The following is a 16,757-nucleotide window of genomic DNA, read 5'->3' as shown; positions in this document are numbered from 1 at the left end:
GCAGTCATTTCCGTGAAATGGGGAGCACCGGTGAGCTCTGGTGAGCACGGCTCAAGGAGACTCTGGAAAATGGTCCTAGCCTTAAAGCTGTCGGTGGCCCTGGGTCGAGGGAGTGATCGTAGGGCATGTTTTCCTGGAATTGGGAATTATGGAGGTTGTGATGAGCTTTAAAGCACCTCATGCTTAGGAGCGTGCCAGGGAGCAACGTTCTGAGGATGTTCGGGGCAAAAAAGAAGTGATAAAGTCACCTGGGGGGAAATGAGCTGGAAGAGACTCTTGAAAGGTTTTATTATTTGAATCATTTTTTGCTATACTTCGTGCCAGTTTCTTACTGGTTACTGAAGACCTCCAAGTGTGAGTGATACCTAAAGCAGTGTGGCAAGAGGACCGAATGTCTTTTACTGCAGCATTGGAGCATGGTGGCAGCCTGCACATGTCCTGGTCTTACTCAGAATAGAAAAGGCAGGCTAGCAGAGGTTGTATCTCCAGCTACACTTTGTAACCAGCCCTTCCAGCCAGTTGATTTTGCACTTCCTCTTGCTAATGAAGATACTGGGTCTTACGGTTTCTGCTCCCTTTGCATGAGCTCAGGACTGCAAGATCAGTGTCTGCTTGGTTCCACTGACCGCAACTGGTGCCCAAGACGCAAAGAGCAAGAACAGCAGAAGCAGCAAAACAAGCTGACATCAGATCTCCAAACTGTTTCCTCCCAGTTAGCGTGGCAAACTCCGGAGATTAAACCATTCATCTCCTCCTTTATTATTTTAATTTCTGTCTTTTTTTTTTCTTTTTTTCCCCTTTTCACCTACTTGTTGTGTTCTTGTTTTTTTCTTGTCTTCCTTGTCACATTTCGGAAGTAGCGAGCGTGGAGGGAAGGCACATCAAGGCAGAGATGGGGAGTGAAAGAGCCCTTGTGCTGGACAGGCTAGCGAGCAACGTGGCAAAGAGAAAAAGCTCAATGCCTCAGAAATTTATTGGTAAGAACAAAAAACCTTTTCATGTGCAACAGTTTAATGTGCGCGAGCTGGTTACTTCTAGGACAATGCCTCTGCTTCTTTTAAACAGCCTGCTCGAGTTTATAACCTAAGCTAATACAAAAGAGTATAAATAAAGTAACTTGGCTGATTCTGATGTGGTTTTAGTGATTTGTTGTAGGGGGTTGATTAAAATACAAAGACTAGATACTTAAACTGGATGGAAGCTACTGCTGTGCTGTGTGTCTGTCTGTGTAGGCAATGTAGAGGTCTGACAAGCTTCCATGTGCTGTTTTCTGTACCTGTGTGTTTGAAATGTTCTCTGCTAGGCTCTTCCCAGGAAGAGAACAGGAAGGCTCCATGCTGTTAAGAGCAAGGTGCTCTGTCTGGTCAGCAGGAGCTGAAGATACTTAGGATGCATGTGTGGCGTAAGGCCTAGAGACAGAAAGGTATTGGATTTCTGTTAGTCATCCTGCTGCTGAATTTGAATACGATTCAGAAAATATCAGATCCTTTCTTGTGGTAATTTAAGCAACAGGATGTTTCCATAGTATTTTCTTTGCATTTAATTTCCTATGATCAGAGTTTTACATGCCGGGGATCTCACATACTAGTTTGGCAGGTTCTGTGCTCCAGTGAACGCCTGATCCTCTCGGCTAGGCTGCTTTCATTAACTCGCCTTTTAAGAAAGTGATGGAGCTCTGAGTAAAGACCTGACTTAGTCAGCAGTTACATGAGACTAATACTAGCAATGCCTTGTTTATGTTCTGTTTGGGCATATAAGGCATTGAGTGATGCTTTTCTTTCTATGAACTTTATGGTTAGTGCAGGGTCTGAGCAGTGGCTGGTGCTCACACACATGAGCAGGGAGGGAAGAAGCGTGGGGCTGAGCACACAGGCAGGGATCAGGCCCATTTGGCAGGGGATGTGCTGAGGACCTGGCCTGAAGGCCACGTGTCCCTGAGGTCCAAGCCTAGGTACAGGAATGCTGCTGAATCCATACAGACATAAACCCAGAGTGGTTTCTGAAGGTAACATAGCTCTGGGTGGATTTGGTGGGTAGCACTGGACTTTCACCTACAAAAACTGCTAGTTTTTATTCAGATACCTTAGTATGGCTTTAAAAAGGTCACCTCTTCACACGGGAGTGAAGTAACACTCCATGTGAGTGCCTTTGGGTGCTTCATACTGAAACTGTTGACTATGTGACTTCAGCCTTACATGTCCTGCTGTGATTCAGAAAGTAATGCTAATGCAAATGGGTTTGAAAATCTTTTAGCTTCCTTTTTCTTAGCACAGAGATGAGCTTCCCCCCACCTTGGTCGACACTTGCTACCGTTTCAATCCTGATGTACTTTATTAATCACACACGCAGCATACTTCACTTCAAGTGAAGCGTGTTTCTTGTTTGTTTTACCAGTTTAGCAGTTACCATATGGAACAGATCCTTGTCTGATTTGTGATGGAGCTCAGTAATGCACTGGGGTGATGGCATGCGCTCATGCTGCATCACGGGGAGGGGGTTTGTGGGGAAGTTGGAGGACCCAGGAACAAAATAGCTGATTTCTGAAGCTTAAAGTGATTTTCCTGAACCTGTGGGGTTCTTGTTAAGTTGCATGTGAAAACATTACTCGGTCCCTTTTATCCTTGGGAAGTGGATTATCCTTGGGAAGAGGGGTCTGTCAGACCTCAGTGTGACTCCTGTGACTGTCTGAACTGCTCGTGTGGGAGTGCAGATCTAACAGGACAGCTTTGGGGTTCCTTGGGAAACAGCGTTGTTGGAATGGGTGCTGATTTTTCATGCTGTCAGGGAGGAGGGATAGCGATGTGTACTAACAAGGCCTCTTTGTTAGGCTCAGTTCTGTGAATGAAGTCCATTGATCGGGAAATAAAACTCAACTGCATTATTATTTGAGGGCTCTGCAGAGGTTCATACAAGCACCAGGAGTTTTGCCCACTTTATTTCTCCCATTTTCATCTGCAGGAGCTACCTCGTGTGCATAGTAAGTCTCAAATAAGGACGCAGATCAGCAAACCACCTACTTGACTCTTAACCTCTGCACTACGCCCCTCTCCAAAGCCTTCTCCCATAAAGATTTAGTTTTTCCCTTAGTGCTGAGGGAACAAGGATTTAAATGGAAGTTTATGGTTTTGTGTTTCCTGTTTTGCTCTGGATCTCTGTTTTGCATGTGTATGGAGCAAAGTACAAGCCTTGGCTTTTTGTACTTCCTGGTTTGATTAATGAACAGATACTTATAAAGAAAACAGCCCAGCAGAACAGCTCGATACCTGCTCGTGGTTTCACTGCTCTCTAGAGCACTCATAGGGCTCTATCTTCAATTGGTGCAAGTCAAAGTAACTGCTGCAGTCAAGGCATTGCTGCAGTGTACCTCAGCTGAGCATCTCAGCCTACAGACTTCTATTTCTTCACTTTAAAAACAAGTTCTCCCAGAGACCAAGAGCGAAAATCTATTTCTGATAGTGGTAGAAGTGTCAGGGCAGCTCCAACGCAGCTCCACACACCACTGTTCCCTGGTGTGTGAAGTCTCATGAGAAATGGCTGCTTTGGTTAGCAGGGTGGCAGGAAGCAGGTTCCCTCCCTCTTCCCAGTGTCCACACCTCACCAGGCTGCAAAATCAAAGTGGTTTCAAGTGAGTGAAGAGCCACAGAGCAACCAGCACACGAGAACATGTCCCGCATTATGGCTCATGTGTGGATGTTGAAAGGGAAAGCTTTAGCATTGCTTACAGAGACAAGCAAAAGAGAGGAAAGATGTTCTGCTAACCAGTGGCTGCGTGGCCAGTGAAGACTGGAGAGCCAAGTCTGCATCTGATGCGCTGTTGCCTTTTGAAGGTGTGCAGCACCACAACGCATTAACGTTCTGGTGTCAGAAGAGCTTTTGGGTGTTTGCATTTCATTTGATACAACCTTGAATCAAAGGGCGATGGTCGTGAGGACTTTCAAAAGCCACCAGGATAGTGGGATAACAGCACGTGAGAGCCTCAGAGATCATATGTTGTGGTTTTTGTCTCTTCTCTTATGACAATGAACCCCAAATTCACAGGGAGTCCCAAATATCTATTTTCACTTCTGTTGCCTTTTTGTTCACATTTTTCATTCTCTTGGAGCTGGGTTTGACTCATACAAACATGCTCTATGGTCTGGTTTCCTCCTGTGTGAAGTCCTGGTGAGGGCTGGAAGCAGTTACACACTTTTGGTTCACTCACCTTTTTGAGTGTTTTTATAAGAGAAACGTGAGCTCCTGGGTTTCTGCCTCTGCAGTGAAACCTCATGAGTTTCATATCCATTGAGTCATGGTGTTGACAGGTGACTGATAAACATCTGCACTACCTGAGTTACCGTAACTCAAAGATTGGTGGATCTGATGTTTCCAAGTCAGTAACCATCCTCACCTCCTCCTCTATGAGACTTATTTTGCTTCCAAGCCTGAGCTTTACCAAATGAACAAAACCCATCCCTCGCCCCCAAAAGCTACTTGGGTGTGTGAAGAGCCTCTTTCAGCAGAGAACATTTCATGCCTCTTTGCTTTCCAGAGACTGCTGCCATTTAAAACAGACCTCGTGGAGTCTAAATGCTTCTTTACCCACCCAGGTGACTTCATGCCTCTCCTCTCTTGCAGGTGAGAAACGCCACAGTTTTGATGTTAATTATCATTCAAGTTTCATGTACGAAAAGGAAAGTGATGTGATGCAAGGACGTATGATGGACCAGGCCATAAACAATGCCATCACCTACCTGGGGGCTGAAGCCTTGCGCCCTCTTGTGCAGACACCACCAGCTCCCACCTCCGAGATGGTCCCCGTCATCAGCAGCCTGTACCCCATTGCGCTGACCCGCGCTGAGGTGCCCAACGGCACCTCACAGGATGCTGAGAAGAGCCACCCCCACCTAAGGGACAAAAGCCTGTCTTCAGACAGAGGCCTCTCCCCCAACAACAGTGGCCAAGACTCCACAGACACTGACAGCAACCACGAGGAGCGGCAGAATCCCGCTTTCCACCCAAGCCAGATGCTCCCCGCTCAGGCCCGCAACGGCCTCCAGCCCTTGAAGGACTTCCCAAGGCCGTACGACATCATCAAGCCGCCTGCCATATGCCCACGAGATGCCTTCAAGGTCATCAACAAGGACGGGGAAGCCATCGGGGTGTACCGGTGTGACCACTGCCACGTCCTCTTTTTGGATTACGTGATGTTCACCATCCACATGGGCTGCCACGGCTTCCGTGACCCCTTCGAGTGCAACGTCTGCGGGTACCGGAGCCACGATCGCTACGAGTTCTCGTCCCACATAGCCCGAGGAGAGCACCGGGTGGTGCTCAAGTAAAAGGACCCGTTTCACAAGGTCAGAGGGGAGGCTCGTTGGGTTGTCATTAGCAGGAAGAAACCTCTTGAATATATTTTACGATGAGTGTCATGGGGCAGGTGACACCTTTTTACACGTTCCTTTGCAAACCAGTCAGTGTTCTGTAGCATCTCTGCCTCGCTGCTGTGCTGGCTGGGACTGAGCAAATCCCAGGAGCAGAGACCCGTTTTTAGAGGAAGTTTATTTTTGTGCAAATTAAGAGCCATTATTTTTTTAACGTGCATTTGTGTTTCCTAATGTGTGCTTTAACTCAGCTCAAAAGGGTTTGATGCCCTGCTGATGCTGGTCCCATGTGTAGGAGCAGGAATATAGGAGGAGCTTTGTTTTAGCTGTTACAATCCCGATGGGCTTCAAATCACTAAAACAAGGCAAACACACTGGGAGGGATTAGTAATTCCTCTTCAAAGGTTTTCCCCTAAGTTTTAAAGAGCATGTGGCCCCACCACACTTTCATTTTTCTTCCCCTTCTGTTCACCTGCTTTAAAGTCACTCCCACACGTGTCTCCGTAAGAGCAAAGCGAGAGATGAGACCTGGGTTGGGGGTTTTTAACAGCACGCCTTTTTGGGATACCCAGTGAGGTCACTGCTTGGCTCACCCATGCAGTCTGGGGGGAAATCCTGCCTTTTGGTGATGGGAAGTCCTCCTTTCCGATGGGTGCCAGGACCAAGGAGGACACTGTGTCTGGTGGGGGGGGGAACACCCTGAAGTTCTCTTTCCTAATGGGTGCCAAGACCAAGGAGGCAGCGACGGGCTCGTGGCGGAGTCACCGGCGCCGTGAGAACCTGCACCGGGGTGTGTGGGAGCCGCCAGCTCCGTCTGCTCTTAGGTGGGGATGTCCCTCGGTGTGAAATGTGCTGTTTTGCAAAATGACTATTTACCATGACTTTGAAGCTGGGTTCTAAAATAGCTCTTTTAATCTAATCGCTGCTCTGCAGCTGTATTATTACTCACTGCGCTGGAGATAGGAATTTGATAGCAGTTTTGCTGAGTGAATGTTTGTTCTTTGCAAAGTATTTTGTGTAGCGTGGAGCCAGGTGTGTGCTGGTGGACTTCCTGCATCGTCTGGTTTGATAGCTACAGCGCTTCTGTACTCCTTCGGTGTTGCTGTGCCAACATCCCTGGTGACCCGTGAGGGAAGGTCAGGTGCAAAGACCTGGGTAGAGTGCCGAGGGTCGAGGACTACTGAACTTCCTCCCTCCCTCTGACCTGGGCTCGCTCTTTGGCCTCAAAGACTTTCTCCCTCCCTGAATTTTAAGGTCACAAGTGCTGTGGAAGAGCTAGATCCTCGATCCAGCTCGTTGCAGGGGGTGAGAACTGGTTTGTACCTTGTGTGCTGTTACATGTGTAGGGATAAAATAGGCTTAGGATCTTTTCCCAATGACCAGTTTCCCATTGTGAGGCACAGTGAGAGGGTAAATCTTGCCTCTTCCCAATGCCGTGGCGTGACAAAGATCCTTCTGTGAGCGAGGCTGCAGTTCCACCACAGTCATCCAAGGACTGACATCAGGCAGCAGCCTGGGTTTGGGAAGCATTTGGCCAATTCCCCGCTTCACCTGGTGTAAATCCTGCCACAGCTCCATCCCTCCTGCTGCGTTCCTGGGGAAAGCTGAGCTCCTCACACACCGTGGCTGATGAACAGCACTCCTCATGGCTTGCCAGCGACGAATAAGGTCACCCACCGTGAAGCATCACTTGTCCTTTGCACTGGAAGCTCCTCACAGCACCGTGACCGGTTCCTCACGCCGCTGCCCAGTCCTTGAAATCCCTCTTCAGATGAACTCTTGCCACTTCCCTTCCCGTCAGACAGAGCTGAGGCCACCCCTCCTTCCTCCCTCCCCAGCTGAGGGGAGCCAGCACCCTCCACCCTGGTGCCACCAGCAGCTCGGAGCACTGCTGCCGGGTTGGGAGAGGAAGGAGGGAGGTTTCCCCACCGTTTCCCCACCGCTGCTCGGGCAGAGCCATGATTTCCAGATGGGCTGAACCAGGAGCCATTCCCGGCGCTGCCTGCAGCCTCATTCCAGCTCCGCTGTTGAGCAACCCTGGGGTGGAATTTCAAGCCAGTCGTTCATTAAAACCTATCGCTGTGTTTTGACAAGTTTAGCTGCTGCGTGGTGCCTGAGCCGTGTCCCCAGAGCAGGATTCACCGGCGCCGGGCCGGGCTCAGCCCCCTCCATGTGCTCCCCTCCACACTGGAAACGCCACCAGCGTGGCAAACCCCATCCTACTGCACTGCCCCACGAGCTGAGCACCCTCCCTCGTCGCTAAGCATAGGGAAGCCCATTGAGACGGACCCATCCATCCAAGAGCTCCGCTCCATCCCGGGCAGGCATCTGAGGTTTGCAAATCACCCCATCTGGGAAAGCAGAGGGATGAAAAGCACCGGTGTTTGTTGTGAGCCTGGTTCGTGCTCCTCCTGCTTTGGTTATTTTTGGTACAAAGCAAATTTTGGTGGGGATGGTTCTCTTCAACCACTGCTTGGTCTTGTCTCACTTGGGTTCTTCGTTTACTGATGAATTAGAGCCCAACAGTGGGAGCACGGAGGCAGCTCAGGGAAGTGGCTTTTAGCACTAAGAAAGCAGCCTCTGGGGCCTCAGAGTTGATAGAAGTTCTTTAAAACTTCAATAAACTCTCATGTACGTCATGGTTAAAGGCACTGAAGGCAGCTTGGATGGGACTTGGAGCAACCTGGTCCGGTGGAAGGTGGCCCTGCCCATGGCAGGGGGTTGGAACTGGATGAGCTTTAAGGTCCCTTCCAACCCAAACCGTTGTGTGGTTCTGTGAAAGCAGAGGTGATGGCAGTGCTCAGGGCTGGAAAACTGGGGGAAAATGGTGGCACATGAGGAAGGAAACCTCTTCCTCTTCTCTGATCAGGGGCTGCTCCTGGCTTCCCTTGGCCCCCCAGCCAGCCCGGGACAAGTGTTTGAGGGAGGGGAATGGCCCAAATTTGCCCTGGCAGAGCAGAAGTTCTGTGTCCAGCCCTGGGGCAGCAGTGCAAGAGGGACGTGGAGCTGTCAGATGAGGCCAGAGGAGGCCATGGGGATGCTGCGAGGGCTGGAGCAGCTCTGCTCTGGAGCCAGGCTGAGAGAGCTGGGCTGGGGCAGCCTGGACATGAGAAGGCTCCTGAATGGGAGACCTGAGAGCAGCTCCAGTGCCTGAAGGGGCTGCAGGAAGCTATTCCCGTGCCATGCCCTGGCTGCCTGCCCTGCTCCCAGCCTCAGGACACACTCCTTGTGCCATGAGGTGTCACCAAGCTGCATCCTGCAGTGTCACAGTCCCCCGTGACCTGCCCAGGGCCAGGTCTATGGGGTGAAGGCAGCTCCCAGCCCACTGCAGGATGGGCCCAGCTTTGCCCCAAGGTGAGGCTGGAGCCAGATGGAAACATCCTGGCTCCCACCACCCCTCCCACAGCCCTTTCTCAGCACCTCTTCAGGCAGGGTGACGTTGTTCACGCTCATTGCATGCTCTCCTGACACCTACCACGAGGAGCTGGGCAGGCTTGAGAAACAGAAGGGGAAAAGCAGCAAGCCAGAGGATCCTTTTTGCCTTTTACCTCCACATCCTCCCTTGCCTGGGGGCAGCACAAGAACCAAGAGGTGTTTTCCCTGCATTGTGCTGCTGCCCCAGCCTGGCTTTTCACTCAAGAAGAGCTGGTTTGACGCCACCCCCCCTCCCCAGCCCTCTTCTGGAATCAAACGCTTTTAAAGCCCCGGCTTTATGAAGACGTTGGTGTTATGACAGGGAGATCCTTATCTGCTGATATGCTGTAATGAGGATAGAGCAGAGAGGAACCCGTTTCCACCGTCGTGTCGAAACACGCTTTGTGCCACACACCAAACTCCCGTCAGACGCTGCATCCCCGGAGCATCCCATCCGGCTCCTGCTGCCGCCCCGGGAGCGCTCCAGAGCCCGGCGACTGGGAGAGGGGAGAGCAGGACAGGGAGGATTTGAGTCACCACCAACACCTCCTCCTCCTCCTCCTCCTCCGTGTCGCGACGCTCCAGGCCGAGTCACACTCCCCTGCGCCGGCCCGGTGAGGAGCCGCCGCCGTTCTGCGCCCTCACCATGGGCTGGGATCCTCTGATCCCAAACCGGGGGCATGGGAACACCCCTGCGCTTCCCCTGGGGGCTGAGTGACAACGGGAGGGGAAAGGGAGCAATGAATGGGATGGGATGGGATAAGAGGGGATAGGAGGGAGTGGGGATGGGATTGGAAGGGATGGGAGGGGGTGGAATGGGAGCCTCACACATGCCCCCATGCAGAGCCTTGTGCCCAGCACCGGCACTGCCAAGGCGCAGTGTGGGGGACACGGGTGTGCAGCAGGGCCATGGCCGGGCTGTCACCGCGTCACCGCGCCGGGGGCAGCAGGTTCCTGTCACCCCCCCCGTCCCTGAGCCCCCCGGGGAGCCTCCTGCTCCAGTGCCATCCCCTCCACGGCCTATATCTGGCTCCCCATTTGCATGGCAGCGAAGCAGTGCATCCGGGCAGCGACACCGCGCATCCCAGGCGGCCTCGCCGGGGACAGGAAAGTCCCAGCACGTGGTTGGGTGTAGAAGAACAGCTTCAACCCCTTGGGTTCAACCCCTTCACCCCCGCAGGGCTGCACCCACAGTGGGATGGGGATCACGGAATGGTTTGAATTGGAAGGGACCTTAAAGCTCCCCCAGCTCCAACCCCTGCCCCGGGCAGGGACCCCTTCCACTGGAGCAGCTTGCTCCAAGCCCCTGTGTCCAACCTGGCCTGGGTGATGCTCTGCAGCCGTGCTCCATGAGCAGGGAGGATGCTCCCAGGCTGGGGCTGATGCTCCTCGGCCATAAGCACGGCCCCGGTGCCTCCCATCAATGGAGGAACCCCTCGCCCGGTTCCGTTTTCCCCCTCGCTTTTCCCACCGCAGGCTGTGAGCGGAGCCAAAGCCACCACAGGAACGTTGGGAATGATCCTGCTCCCCCCCAGCCACAGCCCCACTGCTGCTCCCCTGCTCCCTGTGGGGCTGGGGGTACGTGTGGGGGGGTCCTGCCCTCCCTTAGCCCCATTTCCCACAGCTGTGGCTGTGTGTTGGGGCAGGGGGGGGGGGGGGGGGGGGCTGAGCCGCCATTGGGCCCCCCCCCCAGGCTGTTGCAGCCCCCCCGGAGTGGAGAAAGTTACTCAAAGGTGCAGAAACCACAGTGCGGGGGGGGGGGGAAGGTTGTGGCTCTGCCACCGCTTTGGTGTCACCCGGCACGGCCCGCAGGTGCTGCACCATCGCCATAGCCCCAGCTACGGAGCTCGTGCGAGAAGGGGGGGTCATGCAAAACGTGGGTCCTCCTTCAGCCCCTCCACCCATCCTGCCCCCGGACGGGCCACGTGCACGGCACGGCCTGGTGCACAGCACCATCCATCCCATCGCACATATGGGGGGGTTAGGGGCTGCACCCACATCACACGTGCGGCCGCTCGCCATCCCGGGCATGGGGGAGCACTGGGGAGCACGGTGGGAGCTGGGATGGGTTCTGCTCTCACCGTGTGCAGTCACAGCAGCACCCACACAGCAGCACCCTGCTGGGGCGCCCTGACACGTCTGCGCCTGGCGCTGCACCCACCGTGCACCCAGCACCCTGCACCCTGTGCTGTGCTGCACGTGGGGATGGGGCTTTGCCCTTCCTGTGCACATCGTCACCCCATCCCCATCCTGGTCCCGTTCTCATCCCCTCTCCATCCTGTCTGCAGCCCAGCTTCACCTCCATCCCTGTTCCCATTCCATCTCCTTCACATTCCCATCCTACCCCTATCCCCAGCTTCTTCCCATCCCATCCCTATGCCCACCCCATCTCATCCCCATCCCCTTTCCATCCTGTCTTCAGCCCAGCTCCACCTCCATCCCCATTCCTATTCCATCTGCACCTCAGCTCCACCTCCATCCCCGTTCCCTTTCCATCTCCTTCTCATTCCCATCCTATCCCTATCCCCAGCTTCTTCCCATCCCACCCCTCCGTCCATCCCATCTCATCCTCATCCCCTTTCCATCCTGTCTTCAGCCCAGCTCCACCTCCACCCCCATTCCTATTCCATTTGCACCTCAGCTCCAACTCCATCCCTGTTCCCATTCCATCTCCTTCTCATTCCCATCCTATCCCTATGCCCATCCCACCTCATCCCCATCCCCTTTCCATCCTGTCTGCAGCCCAGCTTCACCTCCATCCCTGTTCCCATTCCATCCCCTTCACATTCCCATCCTACCCCTATCCCCAGCTTCTTCCCATCCCATCCCTATGCCCACCCCATCCCATCCTCATCCCCTTTCCATCCTGTCTGCACACATCCCATCCTGATCTCCAGGTCCATCCTGCATCCCTTGGCATCCCCCATGCACCCTCCATGCACCTTGAGCACGCCACACACCCTCTGCACCCTGCACCCGTTTCCCTACAGCTCCGTGCTGATGGGGGGGTGACACCGGAGCCCCCCACCAGGGGCATTGCCAGTCCCACAGCAGTGCCCATGGGGACAGAGGATGCAGCCATCGGGGGACGATGACCAACCCAAGGGCCTCGGGGTGCCATGTACCCATGGATGTGGGGCGCTGGGTGCCCTTCCCAGCACCATCACAGCCGCTTAAAAACACCACTCCCGGCTTTAATGCGGCACGATGTGGGGCTGGGAGCAGGAAGTGAAACCCCACACGGGTCCCGGCCCCCCACCTCCGAGCTGCCCCCCTATGGGGCTATCTGAGGCCCAGGAGCCGGGCTCCCTCCTTCACCTTGCGGATGTTCCAGCGGAGCAGGCGGATGGCGCGGAGGCCGAGCCTCAGCACCGCGTCGTGCTTGAACACCAGCTGGTAGAAGGCGCCGGTGATGAGGGTGCCGCCGGGGTCGGCTTGTTTCAGTGCCGCCATCGGCGTGAACGCCGCGTTGGTCCGGTGCCGGAAGGGCGGCCGTGGCGCCGCGATCACCCGCAGCGTGTGCTGCGCGTGGGGACGCGGCTGTGCCCATCACCACACACAGCCAGCCCCAGCCCTTTGCCGTCCCATCAGCCCCCCACCTCCACCCCCATTGCATCCCCTTCTCACTCCCATCCTATCCCCATCTCCAGCTTCTTCCCCTCCCATCCCTATGTCCATCGCATCTCATCCCACCCCATCCCCATTCTCATCCCGTTCTCATCCTCATCCCCTTTCCATCCTACCTGCACTGCATTCCAATTCCTCTGATCCCATTCTGATCCTATTCTATCCCCATTCCAATTTCCTTTCCCCTTCCCATTCCCATCCGCATCCCTTCTCCATCCTATCTGCACCACATCCCCATCCCCAGTCCCACTCTGATCCCATCCTATCCCCATCCCTATTTCCATTCCCCTTCCCATTCCCATCCCATTCCCATTCCCATCCCCATCCCTTCTCCATCCTGTCTGCACTACATTCCCATCCCCAAACCCATTCTGATCCCATCCTATCCCCATCCCTATTTCCATTCCCATCCCATTCCTATCCCCATCCCTTCTCCATCCTGTCTGCACCACATCCCCATCCCCAATCCCATTCCAATCCCATCCCATCCCCATTCCTATTTCCATTCCCATTCCCACCTCCTTCCAATTCCCATCCTATCCTCATCCCCACCCACTTCCAGTCCTATCCCCATCCCATTCCCATCCCCATCCCCAATCCCATTCTGATCCCATCCTATCCCCATCCCTATTTCCATTCCCACCTCCTTCCCATTCCCATCCTATCCCCATCCTCAACCACTTCCAGTCCTATCCCCATCCCCATCCCATCCCCATACCCAATCCCATTCTGATCCCATCCTATCCCCATCCCTATTTCCATTCCCACCGCCTTCCCATTCCCATCCTATCCCCATCCTCAACCACTTCCAGTCCTATCCCCATCCCCATCCCATCCCCATCCCCAATCCCATTCTGATCCCATCCTATCCCCATCCCTATTTCCATTCCCACCTCCTTCCCATTCCCATCCTATCCCCATCCTCAACCACTTCCAGTCCTATCCCCATCCCCATCCCATCCCCGTCTCACCCCAGCCCCATTCCCAGCCAGGCTCAGCCCTATGAGGATGGAGCTCAGGAGAAAGGAGCTCTCAGGGTGGGACCCCAGCCCCGCTGCTCCTCATTAGGACTAATTGAGGCCCCTCTAAACAGCCCAGCGCGGGCAGGGGACAGCCCCTGCTCCTTGGTCACCTCCGCGATGTCCTCGGGGGTCTGCCCCAGGCTGGCGAAGACGTCCCTGGAGTTCCTCAGGTAGAGCTGGGTGAAGATCTCGGCCGTCTCGGGGTCGGTCTGCGAGTAGTCGGCGCGTTCGGCTTCTTGGTACAGCTTCGTCTCGAACTCCGTCGTCACCGGGCCCGGCTCCACGAGGCTGATCCTGCCCAGGGATGGGGCACTGGGGACCCCGCTACCCCCAAACCCTCCCCTGCCCTTTTTGGGGGGGGGGGGTGTGCCGGGGCTGCCGGGCCCCTTGCACTCACGCCACGTCGAAGCGCCGCGCCTGCACCACGAGGCTCTCGCAGAACCCCTCCACGGCGAACTTGGAGGCTGCGTAGATGTCATTGAAGACGATGCCTGGATGGGGTGGAGGGTCCTGGTCAGGGCATGGAGGGGGATGTGGGTTATTCCCATTGGGGGTGCCCCATTGCCCCCCTCCCCATCAGTTTACCCTGCAGGCCCATGATGCTGCTGATGACCACGATGTGCCCCCCGCGGCGCCGCTTCATGTCGGGCAGCACCTCCTTGACCAGGCGGACGAGGCCGAAGAAGTTGGTGTCCATGAGGCTCTGCATGGCCGCCAGGCTCTGGCACTCCAGCGGTCCCACCATGCCCACCCCGGCGTTGCTGACTGGGGGCACAGGACATCACTGGGGCATCCCCTGTGCCGGGGGTGGGGGGGTCCCCGGTGCCCAAACGGTGCCCAGTATGGGGTGCCCTGCGTTTGGAGGGTCCCTGGCACCTAGCACAGAAGGTCCCCAGTGCACTGAGGGTCCCTGGTGCAAGATGCCCCTGGCATTGGGGGTACCTGGTGTGGAGCATCCCCACCACTGCATGAGACATGCTTGGCATGGACAGACCCAGGGCACTGGGGGGTCCTAGCACAGGGTGTCCCCAATGCACAGAGGGTCCCTGGTGCAGGATGTCCCCAGAATGGGGGTCCCTGATGCAGGACATCCCAGAATGGGGGTCCCTGGTGCAGGATGTCCCCAGAATGGGGGTCCGTGATGCAGAATGTTTCCAGAATGGAGGTCCCTGGTGCAGAATGCCCCCAGAATGGGGGTCCCCGATGCAGGATGTCCCCAGAATGGGGGGTCCCTGGTGCAGAATGTCCCTAGAATGGGGGGTCCCTGGTGCAGAATGTCCCCATAATGGGGGTCCCTGATGCAGGATGTCCCCAGAATGGGGGGTCCCTGGTGCAGAATGTCCCCAGAATGGGGGTCCCTGATGCAGGATGTCCCCAGAATGGGGGTCCCTGATGCAGGATGTCCCCAGAATGGGGGTCCATGATGCAGGATGTCCCCATAATGGGGGTCCCCGATGCAGGATGTCCCCAGAATGGGGGGTCCCTGGTGCATGGGGTCAGGGTTTTGCTGGTGCAGGATGTCCATGGGGACTCCCTGACACAGAGGGTCCCCAGCATGGGACTCTCATGGCACTGACAGTGCCTAGGGCATGGGGCTCCGGTGCGGCGGTGGCAGGGGTGTCCGGGGCTCACCCAGGACGTCGATGTGCCTCCCGGGGATGCTGTCGACGCAGGAGCGGATGGAGCCTTCATCACACACATCCAACTGCTTGATGTGCAGAGTGGTACCCAGCGCCGGCCCCGCGGCGGCCACCAGCGCCGCGCTCCTGCCCGTGTCCCGCATGGTGGCAATGACTGCGGCAGAGGCGGCTCAGCCCCACGCAGGATCCCCCCCCCACTTTTGGCAATGGGGGGGTCCCCCCCTTGCACCCCGCTCACCTCGGAAGCGGCGCTGCTTGTCCCGCGCCAGCCGCGCCGCCAGCGCCAGCCCGATGCCGGAGGAGCAGCCGGTGATCAGCACCGTCTTGGGAGCCATTGGAACCGGGGGGGGGGGTGTCACAGCCCTGCTCCAGGCCCCCCAACCTTTAATAGCGGCTTCTCCAGCCCCCCCCCCCAGATCCAGGCTCTTAATCCTCTCCCGTTAATCCCCATCCCGGGATTTGCCGGTGGCCGCGTGGCCGAGCCGCACGTGGTGCACAGAGGGGTCTTTGTGTAGGACCCGGGGCACTGTGAGGACACGGGGACCCCCCCCCAGCACCCCCGTTTTGAGACGGGAGCTCTGCAAAAATAACCTTTATTCTCAGTGGTATAAAACACGTCACAGTTGAACTGGCCTTGTGGGGACGGGGGGGGGACGGGGACACCGGGTGCTGGGTGCCCCCTGCACCCCCTTCCCCTGGGACCCCCAAACCCGCCTGGCCTGGGAGTGAGAGGAGCTCCAGGCCCCCCCCCCCCCCCCCAACCCGGGGACACGCGGGGCTGGCGCTGTGGGGATGGGGGGTGGACAAAGTGCTTGAGTTGGGGGGGACCCGGTGGCGGTGGCACCCCAGGACCCCACGGGCAAAGCCAGCACCGGGGGTGGTCAGCGGTGCAGGAGCCGTCGTGTTCCCTGCACCGAGCTGGGCCCATCCTGCTCCGGCACAGCCGAGCCATGGTGGCAGTGCCAGGCTGTGCCATGGCGGAGCTGTGCCGTGGCGGTGCTGTGCCGTGGCGGTGCTGTGCCGTGGCGGTGCTGTGCCATGGCGGTGCTGTGCCATGGCGGTGCTGTGCCATGGTGGTGCTGTGCCGTGGCGGTGCTGTGCCGTGGCGGTGCTGTGCCATGGCGGTGCTGTGCCATGGTGGTGCTGTGCCGTGGCGGTGCTGTGCCACGGCGGTGCTGTGCCGTGGCGGTGTTGTGCCATGGCGGTGCTGTGCTGGTGCTGTGCCGGTGCCGGGCTGTGCCATGGCGGTGCTGTGCCATGGCGGTGCTGTGCCGTGGCGGTGCTGTGCTGGTGCTGCGCCGGTGCCGGGCTCAGAGGGCCACGCAGGTGCAGTAGTGCCGCAGCTTGCAGGGCAGGATGCCGCGGTTGATCTGGTGGAACTCCACGAGCTGGATGAGGTCGGCGAAGCGCGTCTGCCCGTCGTCCATGGTGAAGTAAAGCCGCCCCTCCTCTTCGCTCTGCCATGGAGGGGGGTGCAGGGTCAGGACCCCCCCATACACACACACACACACACTGCGGGGTCCCCCGGCCCTGCTGCGGCACTCACCGGCAGGATGAGATAGTGCTTGACCCGCTGCAGGTGGCACAGGGACAGGACGAAGCCCTTGGGGTTGCGCTGGCTCTCCCGCACCAGGAACACGCTGCGAGCACCGGGGGGGGGGGTCACTGAGCCCCCCCCAAAACCCATGGGTCCT

At 56.7% G+C, this 16,757-nt stretch overlaps 3 protein-coding genes across 9 annotated transcripts in view; 1 reads left to right on the top strand and 2 right to left on the bottom strand.

Annotated features, from left to right (window-relative positions):
* IKZF3 (IKAROS family zinc finger 3) overlaps positions 1-5,371 on the top strand; it is a 30,730-nt gene extending 25,359 nt beyond the window's left edge. For 4 of the 7 annotated variants that reach the window (XM_057416667.1, XM_057416669.1, XM_057416663.1 and 1 more), the window contains 2 exons: positions 858-977; positions 4,615-5,371. In XM_057416667.1, coding sequence (XP_057272650.1) covers positions 858-977; positions 4,615-5,318 — 824 coding nt within the window. In that variant the 3' untranslated portion in view covers positions 5,319-5,371. The remainder of the gene's footprint in view (positions 1-857; positions 978-4,614) is intronic. The other 3 variants (XM_057416670.1, XM_057416664.1, XM_057416665.1) reach the window with 2 other exon arrangements.
* Positions 5,372-12,056: 6,685 nt separating this feature from the next.
* On the bottom strand, positions 12,057-15,398 carry RDH8 (retinol dehydrogenase 8). Its single transcript, XM_057416662.1, has 6 exons — positions 15,302-15,398; positions 15,056-15,217; positions 14,009-14,188; positions 13,821-13,914; positions 13,534-13,717; positions 12,057-12,296 (listed from the first exon to the last, which is right to left on the bottom strand). The coding sequence occupies exons 1-6, from the start codon at positions 15,396-15,398 to the stop codon at positions 12,057-12,059; spliced, it is 957 nt and encodes a 318-aa protein (XP_057272645.1).
* Positions 15,399-16,344: 946 nt separating this feature from the next.
* Positions 16,345-16,750, bottom strand: GRB7 (growth factor receptor bound protein 7). Its single transcript, XM_057416611.1, has 2 exons — positions 16,610-16,750; positions 16,345-16,520 (listed from the first exon to the last, which is right to left on the bottom strand). The coding sequence occupies exons 1-2, from the start codon at positions 16,748-16,750 to the stop codon at positions 16,374-16,376; spliced, it is 288 nt and encodes a 95-aa protein (XP_057272594.1). The 3' UTR covers positions 16,345-16,373.
* Positions 16,751-16,757: the final 7 nt, after the last annotated feature.

Source organism: Pezoporus wallicus, unplaced genomic scaffold (genome assembly GCF_028554395.1).
Source record: "Pezoporus wallicus isolate ANWC-B61680 ecotype Strahan unplaced genomic scaffold, APGP_CSIRO_Pwel_v1 scaffold_7850, whole genome shotgun sequence".
Classification (NCBI taxonomy): domain Eukaryota; kingdom Metazoa; phylum Chordata; class Aves; order Psittaciformes; family Psittacidae; genus Pezoporus; species Pezoporus wallicus.
Note: the sequence above shows the minus strand (reverse complement) of the source record. Positions and strands in the feature narration are given on the sequence as shown.